The sequence below is a fragment of the Phascolarctos cinereus genome, unplaced genomic scaffold, assembly GCF_003287225.1.
Source record: "Phascolarctos cinereus isolate Bilbo 61053 unplaced genomic scaffold, phaCin_HiC Scaffold_4;HRSCAF=312, whole genome shotgun sequence".
In the NCBI taxonomy this organism is placed as follows: domain Eukaryota; kingdom Metazoa; phylum Chordata; class Mammalia; order Diprotodontia; family Phascolarctidae; genus Phascolarctos; species Phascolarctos cinereus.
In genome coordinates, this window is record NW_027555847.1 from 664,749,197 (window position 1) to 664,766,887 (window position 17,691).

Here is a 17,691-nt window from a genome sequence, read left to right on the forward strand (position 1 = left end):
AAGGTTAATTGCCTTGCCCAGGGTCAGTGGGAGAAGTATTGCTAGACTGCAATAGAGCCAATGTCTCGATTATTAAAAAAAAGAAAAAAGAGGAAGAGTCTGAAATCTACAAAATTCTAGAGTATAATAGGCTGCTTAGTCGGTGATAATCACTAAGAACCAACATAGCTTCCTCAAGAAGAAGTCATGTCAGGTTAACCTTAGCTCCTTTTTTGACAGTTACTAGACTGGTAGATGAGGAAGAAGATATAGAGCTAGTTTCCCTAGATTTCAGGAAAGCTTTTAGCAATCTTTTGTGGACAAGACGGGAGAGATGTGGACTATACCACAGTCCATGTAAGTGCATTCAGAAATTATTAGATGGCCTGACCAAGAGAATAGTCATTAATATTTTCAATGTCAGCTTGGCAAGGAATCTCCATTCAATGGCATGCCCCAGAGATATCAGTTTAATCCTGTGCTGTAGAACCTTTTTATCAATGTCTTCAAAAAAAGCATAGATGATGTGCTTCTCAAACCTGCAGATGCCACAAGCCTGGGAAGGAAAGCTAATACAATTAATGACAATGACAGGATCCAAAAAAATTTCAACAGGCTAGAATATTAGATTGAATCTAAGATGATGAACTCCAACAGGGATAAATGACAAGTCTTATACTTGGGTTCCTCCAAATCAGCTTCACCAATACAAGATGGGGCAGCCATGGCTAGATAGTTCACCTGAAAAAAAAATACAACCTAAGGCTTTTAGCAAACTCACCATGTGTTAACAGTGTGATATGGACAGGGAAGCAAATTTGACCGTGAGCTACACTGAGAAGCAGCCTGCCAGAATGAGAGAGGTGATAGGCATTTATTAAGTGCCTGTTCTGGGCCAGGTACTGTGCTAAGTGCTGGGAGATACAAAGAAAGGCAAAAGAGTCCTTGCCCTAAGGGAGATCACGGTCTAATTGGGGAAACCACATGTAAATAAACACACACACAAATGTATATTTGTGTATTTGTGTGTGTATACTGTATATATACATATATATATACACACACAAATATACACACAAGATATAGACAGAATAGATGGAATGCACTGACAGTGGGGTGGGGTGGGGGTGGGGGTGGTAGGGACCAGGAAAGGCCTCCTACAAAAGCTGAGATTTGAGTTGAGCCTCATACTCTGCTCCACCCGGACCACCTCTGAAGTACTGTGTTCAGTTCTGGGTGCTATATTTCAGGAAGAAGAAGCTGGAGAGCACCTTGAGGAGGACAACCAGGAGAATAAAGGGTTGTACTAGATGAGGGTTGGTTGAAGGAGCCAGGGATGATTAGCCTGGAGAATAAAAGATGGGACAGATATGGTAGCTGCCTCCAAGTATCTGAAGGACTGTCACATGAAAGGTGGATTAGATGTTTCCCATTAGTCCAAGAGGGATGGTACCAGGAGTAATAGGTGGAAGATGCAGATATGAGCTTAGGTTTGATGGAAAGGAAAATGTCCTAGCCAGGTGAGCAGATACACTACTGCTGTCCTCAAGCAAAGATGGGATGACCATTTGTCAGGCAGGTTGTAAAGGGGCTATAGGATGGGCTGAATGACTTCTGGGGTCTTGTCCAGCTCTGCGATCCTAGGATTTGGAAGCCTTCCAGCTCTACCATTCCATGTTCCATGTTTTCAGAACATTCCAGCTGTGACACTCCAGGGATTTGTCTCATTTCTCTATGTCTTATTGGGATCACCCCAAGGAGCCCAAACTGCTGGTGAACTTGGGCTGTAGCAACAAACCTGTCCACTCAATTCACCAACCACCTTCACCAAACACCACCTATCTGCAGGACATTGTCCTCAGCCTGCAACTGCAGAAGGATCACAAAGATTAGTAAGACCAGAATCCTGCCTTTCACAGAGTCTTAGAGCAGACACAAACAATATATACAAATAAACAAAATCCAAATCAGACTTTGAGTGCAAAGGAAAGGTGCTCCCTTCTCTCTTAATTTTTCCTGAGCACCCAAAGGATTTTATTAACTTCCCCACCTCTTGTCTAAGTCATCAAGCTGTTCATTCATTCAACAAATACTTGTTAAGCTCTGAATACGTGCAGAACGTAGTTGTTCTAATATGCACAACAACAATAATCATATGAATGAAAGTAATGCTAAAAGGCAATTGAACGCTGAGAAAATGAAAAACTAATGATGGCCCCACAGGCCAGATGATATAGTGTACCTACCTCCCCCAGGCAGAGAGGTGGGAGTCGACTATGGCAGAATGTTCCATACATTTGCCAATGTAGTCACCTGATAGGGTGTTTCCACTTAATTGTTTTTTGTTTTTGCACCAGTTCCTACAATTCACCAGATCTGATTAGAAAATTTTCGCTGCAAGCATTGGAATGAACACCTTGGAAATCCACCTGGGCTTGATTCATCGCTTTGTTGATTCTATGGGCTTAAGAAACTGATGGAGAAAACAGTGATAGAGATGAAACTTAAAAGTGGGTCCTGCACTTTCAAACATTTACCAGCATACCCATGTTTCTAAGAAATTAACAACGTATAAAGAAAAAAGTATCAGCAAATGTATTAAGAAAACAAAGCAACTGCAAGGTACAAAAAGAGAGAGAGAACACAGTATTCTTCTGGTGCAGAGAGGGTAACATATTCAAAGCAATGGGCTCTCATCCCCAAGTGTGTGGAGAATCCCAGGGGGGATGTCAAGTTTCCTTTCTGGCTAATGATGCTCCATCAGAATCTCTCTATCTTTAAACCACAGCCTGGGAAGCTTGTCATAAACACTGCTCATATAACAGGCCTGGAATCTGAGGGCAGGGGTGGGGTTGCCATACAAGGGAATTGAGGCATTAGCCAGGGCCACGTCTCCTATGAGGAACACGTCCTCTCTCTCGGCCTGCTCTGTCCCCCACTGCTTGCCAGCAAATTGGAGTCTCATAGAATCGGAGAGTTAGATCAGACCATATCCCAGATCAGAATATTAGACATAAACTCGTATATCCCAGATTGTTAGAGATGGAAGGACCCTTGGATACTAGCGAGTCACCGGATCCTAACAATTGAGAGTTGAAAGGGATCTGAGAAATCATCAAGTCCAACCACCCCATTTTACAGGTGAGGAAATCGAGGCCCAGTGAACTTCTGTGATATCCCAAGATCATACTTGTAGCAAGTTGGTCCTATGGCCAGGACCAAGACCCATGAGTACCAAAAGCAGTGGGATTTTATTTCACTTCAAAAGACACTCAACAGTAACAACTCGAGTTGTTTGTAGTGGGATTCAGGTGATTTTTGTTGAGATGTAAGGTGGCATAATGGATATCATTCTGGACGTGAAGTTAGGAAAACCTCCTCAGATGCTTAGTAACTGATTCTGGGCTAGTCACTTGAACCTCAGTGGTCTCATCTGAAAAATAGGAATAATGACAGCACTTCACTCTTAGGGTTGTTGTGAGGATCAAATAAGATAAAGTGTGTATGGGGCATTGCAACTGGAGTTGGAATCAGGAAGGCTTTGAGTTCAAATTCCACCACTCACAGTTACTAAGCTGTGTAACTTTGCATCAGTCATTTAAACTCTGACTCAGTTTCCTCATTTGTAAAATGAGGGAGATGGACTTGATGCCTCTAAGGTCCTTCCAGCTTCAAATCTATGAGCCTATGAAAGATAGTATCTACCCCACACATTCTGGCCTTTTTGTATTTTAATCTGCTCCATGGGTTTGTGTGGTCAGAAAATTCACCAACTAAGCAGCTAACCTTCCAGTGATGAGATCCCCCACCATGAATATCAACACTTTTCTATAACTGTTTAGGGTTTACGAAGCATTTTCCTGACAAAAATGCTGTGGGTTAGGCTCTGATATGTTATTATTTTTACCTTGTAGATGAAGGAGACAAGCTGTCCAGGATACAGCTGGGACAGCTGGTCATGAGGTGGTACTCACTACTCTTCAGACTTGCCAGCACCACCCACAATGGGGGCATCAGAGGAGGTCTTCATTATATCCCATTTCTCACAGAAACAATCCTTCTTTTCCCAATCCCCTCTTGACCAGTCTCCCTTCATCCCTTCTTCAATACTTCAAAAAGCACTAGGACTTCATCCCCAGATATACTCTGTTGACCAGTGCAGAGAAAAGCCTCTTTAAGGGCCAGGAGCAGAGTAGCCGATGATCCATCCTACCACAGCCTACCTTCCGGGGAGGAGTCTCTGTTCTGAGCTAGTCCTCTGAGGACCAGTGCACAATCCATTCCTAGACCCACACTCAAAGCCATTTCAGCTTGAGAGAACCTTCTGGAGAGAACCCTCTGTCTGTTGACAGAGACCTTCAGAAGCCCAGGTTTCCTCTGGGCCATGATGGGGAGTCAGAAGACACAAGGGAAGAAAGATTAAGTCAGGCCACCTCTATTAAGCCTTACGATATGTAACACTCATTCCACAAAGGGAAAGATATTCCATAGGGGCTGTGTCTTGTCTCCACATAGTCATTTTAGTATATTGGAAAGATCACTGGTTGTAGAACTTTAGAGACAGAAGGAGCCTTAGGGGCCATCCAATCCAATCTTTTCACATTATACAAGGTGTCTCAAAAGTCTTATTGCCATCAAACTTTAAAACTGTACCTTAGTACTTATGGGCCACCCTGTATATAGATGAAGAAATTGAGGCTGAGAGGAAATGACTTGTCCAAGGCCACACAGGTAGTAAATGGCAGATCTAGAATCTGAACCCCTTCAAATCTAAATCCAACAGTCTTTCCACTATGCAATGCTGCATTTGAATCCTGGCTCTAGTACTAATTCACTGTGTGATCCTGAGCAAGTCACTTGCCTTTTCTGGGTCTCAGTTTCCTCATCTGTAAAATGAACAGGTTGGATTAAGTCATTTCAGCTTTCTAGTTCTTGAAATTAAAAAAGACAATAAGAAATTGTGTAGGCAGAGAAGAGCATCTCTACAAGTGACCTAAAGCAGAGAACTTCTCCGAGACCATACCCAAACCAGAGAGCTGCATCAGATGTTTCCAAAGAACCAGATAAACAAGACTTATTTTGCTATCATACTTTTTCCCCTTGTGCTTTTTCTCTGTAAGTTCTACTTTTCGAAGGGGATTTCCTCCTTTGGTTTTGTTAAAATATTATCAAAGGGGATTGCCTCCTTTGATTTTGTCAAAGTAGGCCTTCTCTCTTTCCCTCTTGCACTCATTATTTCCTCTCATGAGCCCCTTGGTTGGGGGCCACCTCCAGCTGTCCTGATCTATATCTTACCAGTGAACCTAGATGGCTCTGGAGGAGAAAGTGAGGCTTGTGACCCTTGCACAGCCCTTCTTCACTTAAATCCATTTCATTTGCAAGTCATGGCATCATTTTCTTGATGTCATGGCCCTCTTTGAGAATAAAGGACAAATAATAAGCCCCATAGTTAGAAACTCTTGAGGAAGTATTTATCAAATATCACTTAGTGATTCATTGAGGAGGCTTTGCCTTTCAATAGAATCAAATGGGGGGATGAGAGAAATGATTATTAATAACTAATGATTTGGGGAGATTCAGAATTCCCCCCTTTTCTATTTTCAAGACCTCAGTCTCTGAAGGTTGAGTTAACCTTCTCTTCTCTCCCACCCCACTCAACCTTAAAAGAAATTCCTCCTCTAAGGTGAATTCCATTCAATCAAGCTTGGGTGGAGACAGACCCTTTTGTCTAAACTGCCCAAGGCTGGGGGTAGTCTGGGTATAGAGATAGTTTCTCTGTCCAAGGGTGACATGATGTCACTCTCAGCCCCTCATTGTAATATTCATTCTCTCATTAATCATTAATCATAATCATTAACCTCTCATTAATCATAATCATTAATCAATCAGGGTCGATTCCCACACCCACTCTTTGAAGGGTATCTAAACTGTGAGCCAGCCCACCATGACTGTCTTTGGTCTAAAGAGAAATGGCCAAATGACTATCCTTATACTAATAAACATGTTGGCCTTATTAATATAATGATTAGATTATCCAGGGGGGAAAAAGACAGTAAGCACCTAGAGGGCAGGAATTGCAATTTACATCCTCTTATTTTGGCACCTAGGATAGCATCCTTCCCGGCATCTAAGTAAGATTTGTTTGATTCTTACTTTTACTGTCATCATTTGTCATGAGATCCTAGTTGTCTTGTTCTTCCCATTGAATTCTGTTATTAATTGGTCTACTTGTATAAAAAAGTAGTTGGTATTTTGTCTGGGATAACACTAAATCTGTGAATTAATTTAGATGTTTTTATTAAAATGGTTCAGCCCCTGGATGATGATAATAGCCCTCCTAACCTGCTAGTCATAGATCGTCTTATACTTCTCATTGTTGTGCGTTTTGTCTCTCCAAAACTAAGATCTTCCAACTAGTAGGGACAGCATCTAGCCCATGGCCACACATGTTGCAATCACTTACTAAAAACTCTGTTGAACTGAAAAATCAACTAACTGTTTATGCCAAAAAAAATAGACCCGTTACTCTGCCCAGAAGCCTATCGCCCAAGCCCTGGCTTTTTGGGGGCTTGGGGAAACGTGAACACATGACTGCTTCCCTTTAGCATTTAGCTGCTCCGTTGGTAAACACACTTCCCTACAAATGACCAACTCAATGTCCACCTTTGGGGCCAGTATAAACTGACTTTGTCTCAAAAATTACCATTAGCATGCAATTACAGGCCTCTTAAATGTTAAATGATATGTACCTGTTCATTGCGGCTGAGTTCTGGAGTCAGGAGATTTGAGTTCTAGACCTGACTACCACTAACTTGCTGGGCAAGTCACTTTTTCTCTGTGGATTTATTTCTATCAGAAGAGGGCGTTGAAGCAGAATGATATCCCAGGGCCCTCCTGGCTCTGAGATTCTCTATTCTAACACCTCTCCCAAATCCAACATTCTGCATTCCAAGGTCCTTCCCAAATCTGACATTCTGTGTTCAAGGACCCTCTTAATCTGCTATTCTGCGTTCTAAGCACCCTCTCAGCTCTGACACTGTGTCCTAACTCCAAGATTCCATGTTCTAAGGACCCTTTAAGTTCTGCTATTCTATATCCTAAGGTTCCTCCAAGCTCTGACTCAGTGTCCAGTTTTAAGGTCTCTTCTTACCATATTCTATGTGCTATGGGCCCTTAACAGTGCTGACATTCTAGTTTAATGGCTAGCATGAAGTGCCCTACATCTGTGGGATTCCGTATCTAACATAAATGTTCCATAACTTTTTTTTAACTCTATTAAGTCTATGATTCCAAGGTAGGAATAAGTCATCATGTGGGAATGTTCCCTCTCCCAGAGCTTCCCAAGATGCCACCTTCTTGTGTTTATCTAAGTCCATGTGCTACAGTCACGACAGTCCTCCCACAAAGGCTCTCAATAACAGAGGGCACAGACATCTTTGAAGGATAGATTGTGTTGCTTGTTTGCTACGGCAGCCTGAACTCTGTGGACAGAACGATCAGCCAAGATGGTGAAGGATCAGGAAGAGCCAGGTGGATGCATACTTCCTTCCTTCCTTCTCTCTTTCCTCTTGGCCCGGACAGTGGCAGCACAGGCAAGTGCCATGGTCTTCATACTGCTAGAAAGCTCTGAAGCCACAGGAGAGACCAAAAGTGGCATGACAAACAATATAAGAAAGCTCATTTGGGCACTGCCTGGAAGGCCAACCCATTTGGAGGAACATCTCATGAAAAAGGGATGGTCTTGGAAAAAATTAGTGTGGAAGCCAAGCAGCCCAATTCTGCCATCAGAAAGTGTGTGAGAGTGCAGCTGATTAAGAACAGCAAAAAAATCACTGCCTTTGTTCCCATGTTGGCTGCTTGAACTTTATTGGGGAAAACGATGAAGTTTTGGTTGCTGGATTTGGTCGAAAAGGTCATGCTGTTGGTGATATTCCTGGAGTCCGATTCCAGGCTGTAAAAGTTGCAAATGTTTCTCTTCTGGCCTTCTACAAAGGCAAGAAGGAAAGACCATGACCATAAAAATTGTATGATGTCTTTGTCATAGTAAAAAATTTTATGTAAAAACAAAAAGATAGAGCCAGACTCTCCGTGCCCACAACTATCCCACAAAGATCTCAAAAATGTACCAGACTGAATCCTAATGGGGAAATCTAAGAAAAAGTCAGTGAGTCATTTTTCTTGCCTAGGTTAGCCTAGGGAGACAGAACAAAAAAAAATCCATGAATACTGGGGATGGGATTTAGCAAGAGCTAGCATAGGGACTGAATGTGGTGCTGAGACAGTGCACCAAGACAAGAGGTCCCAGACTTGGAAAAGAGGGGCCTGACCATGTGCAGGGAACAGGAACAGGTAGCAATAGGTAGCTCTGTGTCTCACTACATAGTTTTGAGTCAGATTCAGTGTAGACTGAGGAGGGGCCCTGTCACATGACCCCTGTCAAGGCAGTCATAACAAAAAGATGTTGGGGGGCCCTTGACTGTGTACTGAATGAGGAAATGTAGAAGCAAGCAGCATCTGTGTGATTCTGACCCTCCAACTCCGGCCTTAGCACAAAGTTCAAAGTCGTAAAATATGATTAGAAGAATGAGCAAATATATGTGTGCATGCACACATACACACAGACAACATCTCATATAGCCTACAGTAGCTAACTTGGGGGACACAACACTGCAGATAAGGCCTTGTCACTGGGGTAAGGAGAGTTGTCGTGAGAGACTCACCGTTCAGAATGGAGATAAAAAGGCACAAGAACTAGGGTGGGGATGGGCAATAAGATGGCTAAAAGATTGAAGAAAAAATGGACTACTTTGAAAAACAAAAAGTGTAGCACTATTTGCCCCAGCTCCTCAGCCAGGAATTTAAGGTCCTGTTTTCTAGTGACTCCCTCCCTCTTATCTCCCTTCCAGATATGCCATCTTCTAATGGAACCGGGCTACCTCCTCACCACATGCCTCTATCAGCCTCAATGCCTGGACTGCCCTTACTTCCCACAACCACTCACTGAGGTAAAAACCTTACCCATTCTTCAAGTCCTCATTCAAATGCTGCCTCCTCTATGGAGTATCCTCCCTGATCCAGGCAGCCAGAAGGGTAAATCCTTCTTTTGAGCTCTCATTGCCATTCTGTTCCAACTTCTATGTACTTGTCTTATCAGTCTCACTTCTTATTTGTCTCATTCCTGCCACCAGACAGGATTATAAGCTCCTTGAGGGTAGAGGCCATGTTTTGTTTTCAGAGTAACTTGTATGGTCATGCACTTTATGGTTTACAAATCACATTCCTCATACAAACCTGCAAAGACATGCAGTGCAGGCAGATGAGGAAACAGAGGCTCAGAGGAAAGGCCTGACTTACCCCAAATCACATGTCGAAGTCATCTAACTCCAAGTCCAATGCTCTGCCAATGACAGTCTTTATATCGCCCACCCTGTATGTAGCATGGTTTCAATAATAAGCCTTTGAGCTGAACTGACTATGCCCAACATTTCTTTTCTCTTTTTTTTTTTGGTGGCTGACTGCTTTTTAAATTCAAATTCACAAACATCTACTAAATTCCTTCTATGTGTAATGAACTGTTAGGCTCCAGGAATATAAATACAAAACAAAAAACCCAATACCCCAATTAATACAATGGTCTCTCCCCTTTAGAACAACAGTGGGGAACCTTTGGCCCCAAGGCCACAGTCCAGGTACTCAAATGGGTGGGTGGAGAACACTGAATCCAAACTTCACAGAACAGATCCACTTAATAAAAGGATTTATTCTGTAAAATCTGTACCTAGCCAAAAGGCCACACCCAAGGACCCAAAAGGCCACAGGCTCCCCAACCCTGCTCCAGAAGCTCATATTAGGAGGATACAACATGCATACTGATGAGTTAATGTTAGGAAGTTGAAGAGACTCTCATATAATGAAAATAGAGTATCCTTAACCATCCTAAAAAAGTAAAAGATGTATTTTTTTTCTGGAAAGAGAATGACAGATTAACAATTCATCCTTGTCCTAGGTCAGGAGGGCCAACTTCGACATGAGGCCAAACAGATTTCCAAGGCGGGGTGTGAGAAAATGAAGGAAAAACACTAGTGGTCACTCTCCTGTCTGCCAAAAGAGTTGCCCAATGTACCTCCACCCACTGAAAAGTTGAAGTAGCCACAATGTTACCTACTACTTCATCTTCCAGAAGACAAGAGAGACCCTGCTTCCCGCTTGGCTGGAGGCCACTACTCTTGTGGTCAACAAGGAGATGGAGACCCTTGAATTGAAGCCCCTTCTATGACTACTCACCCAATCAGGTCACTGGTTTCATTTGTTTTCTTGCTGGGATGTAAGCATCCTCCTCAGCTCCTTCCTTGAGAGCAAAACAATATTCTATCTGTTTCCTTCTAAGTTCTGCTAGGTTAGTGGAAATGGTGTTCCTTTCCCAAGAAAGAGTCATTTTAGAATTAAGGGGCTCCAAGCATCTGCTAGATCAAAAGGGGTGGTTTCCCTTTTCCAGAGGAGTCAATTTAGAATGATAAAAACTGGCTGTTCATAATAGCTACCTTATCAGTCCATGACCTGTTGGCAACCACTCTTCACTAACTCAAGTCAACTGAGGAAAGCATAGTTTATTCCATAGACTTCCCTCAATTCAAAACAACTACAAGTTCTTTGTTGTTAATTGTTATTTTCATGAGGGTGGTAGAACTGAAGAAAGGTGGTAACAGCTGTCCCCTTATTGATGGGTTGATGACAGCTATCATCCTGCCTGCCTTATCCAGACGGTATGCCCAACATTTCTGCTTAACTACTAGCATCATATGTAAACAAAATGTGAAAGGATGTCAATTGTGGGGAAGGGAAAATCTGAGGGGCTCTCCCTCCCCTTCTCCTTACCCCCATTGGTATGTGTAAAGATCATCATTGGGAGGAAAAGATTGATAAACCCAGGTTAACCCCAGACAACTTCAGTAGGACCACATTTCTTATCACGGCTGAACTGCTGTATAATCCACACACTGGTATAAGCCATACCTCATTTCTGGAATCACTTCTTATATTTGTCTTTCAAAATTCTCATCTTCCTTCAGAAATGGTCTCAGGTTCCAAAACTTCCCTCAAGGTCTCACCATTCTCATCCTTCTAACTAAAGGTGAGGCTCCATTCTCCCATTTCCCATAGACCTCTCTGCCTGGGCCTTCCTTTCATTCTCTTTACCTCAGTTACTTGTGGACGTTATCTTTTCCCCATTATATTGTAAAACTCTACCTTGCACTGTTTCTTAAATTTAAAATCTGAATTTGAATGAGACAAAGGATAACCTTGTCTTACTGATTTAGATTATTTCTTGTAGTCAAAAAGACCACAGATGAGTATACACAGACACACACAGACACAGTATTGCAGAACAAAATATAAAGCTTCCTTCCTAGTCTCACATAACTCAAGGTTAATTTCAGTTCAACTTTACATGCTCTTAAGTAACATTCCTCAGGAACTGTTTTTCAGTTTTCCAAGTCATATTTTTTCTCGTGTTGGCTGTCTCTGGGCTGTTGTTAGTACTTCATGTATTAGCCAGAGATATGACACGTCCCTTTACACGTGACTTGATTCCCTGTGTAACCCAATCTGTAGTCTGGTAACTTGCTGTGCTTTCTAACAGCTCACAGAACACTTTTGCAGCACGGATGGGTCTCTGACTGTTTCTATTTCATGCTTTTTAAATTTCATACTAACACAAATATAAAAGTATATCCACTGAGTCATGCTGCTGTTTCTCGGGGATCCTAAAGAATTCCCACCCCTTCAGCCTTGGCATCATGCCACCAGGCATATGGTAGAATCCATACTTGTCTAATGCACTCTTAAAAAATGTACACATAGCTTTTTGAAGGTTACTTCTTGAGAAATAAAAGTACTTAGCATCAAGTAAGGTTTGGTTTTGTTTTTTAAGTCAAAAGCACTTTACAGTCTTGAATGCCACACAACATCCCTGTGAGGTAGGATAGTATCATCTTCATTTTACAGGTGAGGAAAACAACACAAGTGAAGCCCTTCAGGGCTCGAACTTCAACAAAATCTCAAGGGTCTTTTTTGTCCCAGTACTTGGGTTCCTGAGATAATCCATGCCATGAATTCAGTGAGACAGCACGTGGAGTGGGAAAAAGAAATCCATCCAATATCTGCCCTTTTCTCAAGCCAATCTGGACTTTGAGGGGTTGGGAAGACATGCAAAGGAAGGCTGTTAACCAGTCACTAGGTTGGTGAAGCATAGCATTCTACGTTAATTAGGTCTTTTTTTTTCTTCTGAAAAATGTTTTGTTTGGAGAAATCTTAATATAAGCAACCTCTTTCTTTTTTTGTAGTCAAAGTGGTATACACTAGGTTACTACTGCATAGTTCTTTCACAGAACAGGACATATATGGCAGCATGGAATTTACCCAGTAATGGTGTTGGCTCAGTTACACTCAGTGCTAGGTGCTATAGCAGAACCTCATCTTAATATTTGGGTATTGGGCCATGTATCCTCACCATCTTGTGGCCTCTATCACAGTGAGAAAGGTTGTGGACATTAGTGACTATAGTGGGGCTAGGGCCTGATTTTCAGAATGAAGTCAAACTTGCAGAATGGTTGACTAATTTAAAAAAATCTACCACATCAATCTATTCAAAAATAGGATAAATCAACAGGTTTAAGGCTGAAACTTAAGCTGGTGAAAAGGCATGAAGTGGGGAAAGGGATTATTTTGTCCCCCAGTTTGCATCCTTTCCAGAGACACAGTGTTCCTGGAATAGTTATTAGACAGGCTTCACTTTAGAGTTCATCCAAAAGGACGTTCCTTCCCCTGAGATCCATACACATGCTAGATGCCTTTTCTTTTGGGACAGAAGTCAACATCGGAGAATTGCAGATCCAGTAGGTTAAATCCGATAGTCCAAAGATATTATGCCCATCCTTTCAGGAGCCCGGAGAAACACTTCCCTAAGCTGTTTCTGATTAGAGCTAACTTTCCTACCTTGCCTCAGCCTGTGGTTTTAAAGTTGGAGCCTGTGCTAATCTGCAGGACAATTTTACCCAAAGTGTGTGGGGGGGGAGGGGGGAGGGTTGGGTTAAGTCTGATAACTTTCTGAGGTTCTTCAAAGCCTTAAGACTACATTAGCCAATGGACTACAAAGAAATTCCAAGGGGACAAAAGAAATCTTTTCACAACCAGACCTCCTGTCCAGTTATTATATGGTATGTACCACCTCAGAGGCCAGGATGGGTCTTAGTCCTGGAATCCAAGGCTGAGCTAGAATGGGCAGAGGCCCCCTCCCCTATCCAACCCACTCACACACCGTACCAGCCCCCCTTGCCACACCAACCAGTAATCACCAAGGAATTCCCAGGCAAGTTAGTCTAGTGCCTTTTCTTTTTAATTACTTAAATATAGGAGCTTAGGCTCACACATTAAACAAGCTTTTTTTTTTAGTTTATTCTGCATTCCAGTGAGAACATTAACTGCGTTTTCCACCTTGATAGAAGTTAAGCTGTCCTATAAATAAATCAATTTATAGTTTAACACTGCAAAACTAAATGACAGACCTGGTTTCCTTAAATGGGCAGGGCATCAGATTATCAGCATTCTGGTCTTTGGTGGCCTGCAAATACTAATCTAATGGCAACTTTTAGCATATGCAGTACAATGGATTAGTGTCAAAACTTGACTCTCCTGAGACTGACCTTTCTCCAAAAATGAAGGGGGACAGCCATTTTTAACCTTTTCCGCTAGACTTTCACTCTGGCCAGGCCAAAAATCTCCTTGCTGCCTGCCAAAGCATCTATAATCAGTCATTTCTCCTGAGGAAAAAAACCCGTTATGGCACATTTTCCAAGACCACCTGCTCTTGGCCAGCATTTAACCCTGGGCTACGGGAAACAGAGCTTTCTGCAAACTCAAGTTTAAAGCCTGTCACTGATGCCCCAATATCCACATTCTAATTGCATTTACTTTATTAAACTATTGCCCTACATGGGACCTTGCTTGCGGAATTAGCTCTGGAAGATGGCTTTAAAAACAACTGTAGCCCCCAACTCATGGGAGTCTATCAATTAAATGACAAAATAGGCATGGAGACCATCACACTAGGAAACTTTCTCTGGCTTTAACATGGAAATGAAGCTTTGGCAACTATTCCTGTATCAGAGAACTCGTGTTGAGCACAGCTCCTTGAAATGGTGCTGGTTCATGGTTTCTAAGCAAGAGTTAAGGCCTCTCCTACTGAAAGTGGAGAAACTGGGAGGCCCATGTGCAAAGGGTAGAATGAGGTTTTAAAAAATGGAACTGTCTATAGAGCTTTATGGACCGAAGCCACAGACTTCCATCTTAAATGTAAAAAACACACAAGTCTTCACGTACCATTTTGGCCTGCATTGCCTGTTCCAGGGACTGCAAAACAAATACTGCTTTAAACTAAATGGATCTGTCAGTGGGGGTGGGGGGAAGCACAGAAATCCAGCTTCACAAACAAGCAGCAAAATCTTAGGACTTCTGCACAACCCTTGTGACCTGGCCACCAGAAAAATAAAAACCAAACCAACTGAAAGCTGTGTTAAGTGGTGGCCAGTTCTACTGGGCTCCAGCTGACTCCCACTCCATGGTAACTGGGACAACACAGAGTAGTTGGGGACAAACTGGAAGAGAGAAATTGCCTTGTGTCTTGAATTGCAAAACTGTGCTGCTGCGACCTGTCAGTCAGGAGGTGGCCACTCAAGAGCTCTGACAGCCGAGCTCATCGGGCATTCAAGGGGAAAGGGGGGGAGGACACCACCTTCTGCTTCTCTCTCCCATTCCAGTAGGTTAGGAAGGCAATGGCTTCCATCCCTTTGCCCCTAGGGTAAGGCCAATGAAAGCCTCCTTATACACGGGAGGACTGGAAAAGATAGAACTCACAAAAGAACTTGCACATCTTTCTCCCTTCAAACAATAAGTGAATTGATTGAGGGAAGGCAGCTCTCCTGGTGCACTTCCCTGAAGGCCTTTATGGTGTACCAACTCCATATTTTTCACTCAAAGGAGAAGTCAATGGGGAATATGGAAGCTCTAGACCCCACCCCTGAGGCACATTTTACCAGAAGCCATCCCACACCATCTGGGAAGGTGGGAAATATAAGGTATAAGCCCTGGTAGCTCCCTCTCCGCTGAGGATGACTGAGCAAGGAGGGATGGTGAGGGGTACCCCACTCCCATTTCAGTGCAGTTCGATGAAAGCCTCCAGTTCTTCGGGGATGAAACCCTTGTACGGGACCTTGTGCTTGTCTAGGGCACGGGCTGCAAGGCACTGGAGGGTAATGTAGTTGAAGGGCTGCATGGTACTCTTGCTGAGCAGCTTTTCATCCAGCAGCTCGTAGGCGGTTTTCTTGAAGGCATTAGTTGCATCCATGTGGGCACCAGCCTCCATCAGGGCACTCATGATCAGGGGGCAGTTGTTCTGGGCAGCTATGTGCAATGGGGTGTTGTTGTCAAAGTCCCTGCTGTCTGGATCGGCCCCACATTCTAATAACACATTCACCACGTGCAGAGAAGGGAACTTGCCCACTGGGTAGCGGCCCACAGCAGTTGTGTCCTTGTCCACAGCCATATGCAAAGGGGTGAAGCCGTTCTTGCCCCGCGGACTGCACTTGAGAAGCCTGTAGACAGTCTGCCGTTTGAGGTGTTCTTGTTCTGGGGTGCACTCCACCTTTTCTAAAAGGTAGATTAGGTGGAGAATGATAGCTAGGGCTTTGGTGAACTGCGAAGAGTCACCAGGGTCTTTGGGGTGCTGCAGGGCCCTCTCCACTTCTCGAACTCCTTTACTGAGCACACCCATGAGGTCGGCGAAGCCAATCTGGGTACCCAGGCTACCCTTGGTGGTTCGGTCCTGCAGCACATAAGAGAAGAGCTCTGCAAAAGAGAGGAAGCTGCTAGCTGTCATGGGGCTCAGCGGTTCCAGGTTGCTCTGTTGCATGTCGAGGGCATACTTCCACAAGTGGATGCACCTTTCAAAGTTGCCCGAGTCTGCATACACTGCCCCTCTGTAGCGAATGTAGTAGGAAGTGTCTGGATGGGAGGGTCCCAGGATGCGCTCACGGATCAACAAAGCCTGCATCCTCATCTCATCAGGGTCGGTAATGAGGGCTTCCAGTTCTTCCGCGGTATTCACTTCCCTGGAATAATCATAGGCCAGGACTAGCTGCTGAGGCTCGGGTTTGGGCAGATACTCCCCACCCTGGTGCCGTAGCTCCATAGCCCTCCTCCAATACTTGAGGGCGCCCAGTAGGTCCCTCTTTTTGTCCACGAATGTGGCCCCCAGTAACTCCAAAGCCTCCACAGCGGCTTCTCGGCTAGTGGGGCAGCAGCTCTCATAAGGCTCTGGTGATTGGGCGTCCTCTGCCCCCCGGCTGGTGCTGGGCATGGTGGCTTCCTCCTCATGCTGCTGCTGCAGCTTCGGCTGGACTTGGAGCTCGGGGGTCGGCTGCTCCTGGATGAGATACTCCACGATGTTGGTGTGGCCGGTGACGCTGGCGGCCAGCAGCGGGGTCATGCCGTAGCCGTCCCGCTCCATGCGCGCCTTACAGCCTAGCAGCAGCTGCAGGATTTCCAGGCTTCCGGACTCGGCACAGTCGTGCAGGGCTGTGTTACCCTTGGCGCTGCGCCGGTTCACCTGCGCGCCCTGCTCCAGCAGGTAGCGCGCGATCTCGCAGTGGCCCTTGTAGCAGGAGATCATGAGGCACGTATGCCCGTGCCTGTTGGCCACCTCCAGGTCGGCCTGGTGCTCGCCCACCAGGTAGCGCACCACGTCCAGGTGCCCGTCAAAGCAGGCTGCGCGCAGCGGCGTGGAGTTGGTGCGCGTGGTGCGGTTCACCGAAGCGCCGCGCCGCAGCAGGCTCTGCACCACGCCCAGGTGCCCGGCAGCCGAGGCGGCCCACAGCGGCGGCGCGCCCTCGATGGTCTCGCCGTCGAAGTGCACCGAGCCGCCCGCCTCCACGCTGGCGCCGCAGCGGTCCACCAGGTATTCCACCACATCCAGGTGGCCGTAGCGGGCGGCGATGAGCAGCGGCGTGCCTCCGGCGGCCGGGCCGCCAGCCGCCCCGGCCACCGGCTCGCCGGTCAGCTCGTCCAGCTCTTCACGGCTGCGGCCGCTCAGCAGCTTCTGCAGCAGCTGCAGTTTGCCATCGCGCGCCGCGTTGTACACGGCCGTGCGTAGATCCATGGCGCGCGCCACTCCCCACCCATCGGCCGCGCGGGGCCGGGGCAGGGCCGGGCCGAGCCGAGCCGAGTCGAGCCGAGCCGAGCCAAAATCGGCGGACTAGAGCCCAGCAACCTTCACCCTCTCTCCCCCGCCGCCATCTTAGGCCTGCCGTAGGCAGAACAAAATGGCGCCCGGCGGCGGGGAGGAGCCGGGGGGGGGGCTCGCCGCGCGCGAGGACCTCTGGGAAATGAAGTTCTTCGTTAGAGACGGCAGCCGCGCAGGCTAAGAATCCAGGAAGTGTTAGGAGGAAGCGGGGGCGCTGCTCGAAGGAACCAGGCGGGCGAAGGGCTGTGTGGGAATTGTAGTTCTTACCAACTAGCCTGTGGCGGTTGCGGGGCCGGGGTTGCTGATCTTGGCTAAACTATGCTTCCCAGCATGCAAAGCAACTCCCCCATCCCACTCCCCTTTCAACTGCTGTCCGAGAAAAGTGAGGAATCTTTGGATAGGTTAGGCTCTTTCGA

The 17,691-nt window shown here is 45.4% G+C and overlaps 2 protein-coding genes across 3 annotated transcripts in view; one reads left to right on the forward strand and one right to left on the reverse strand.

The window, feature by feature from the left end:
• TICAM1 (TIR domain containing adaptor molecule 1) overlaps nucleotides 1-11,886 on the forward strand; it is a 48,557-nt gene extending 36,671 nt beyond the window's left edge. For both annotated transcript variants that reach the window (XR_013486412.1, XR_013486413.1), the window contains 2 exons: nucleotides 8,886-8,984; nucleotides 9,986-11,886. The gene's annotated coding sequence lies outside the window, so the exon portion shown is untranslated. The remainder of the gene's footprint in view (nucleotides 1-8,885; nucleotides 8,985-9,985) is intronic.
• Nucleotide 11,887: 1 nt separating this feature from the next.
• Nucleotides 11,888-17,358, reverse strand: FEM1A (fem-1 homolog A). The gene has a single exon (XM_020971244.2). The coding sequence runs from the start codon at nucleotides 17,189-17,191 to the stop codon at nucleotides 15,191-15,193; it is 2,001 nt and encodes a 666-aa protein (XP_020826903.1). The 5' UTR covers nucleotides 17,192-17,358; the 3' UTR covers nucleotides 11,888-15,190.
• Between the last annotated feature and the right edge of the window lie 333 nt (nucleotides 17,359-17,691).

Coding starts and splice junctions, on each gene's coding strand:
- FEM1A (XM_020971244.2), bottom strand. CDS start 17,191: ATGGATCTACGCACGGCCGTGTACAACGCGGCGCGCGATGGCAAACTG.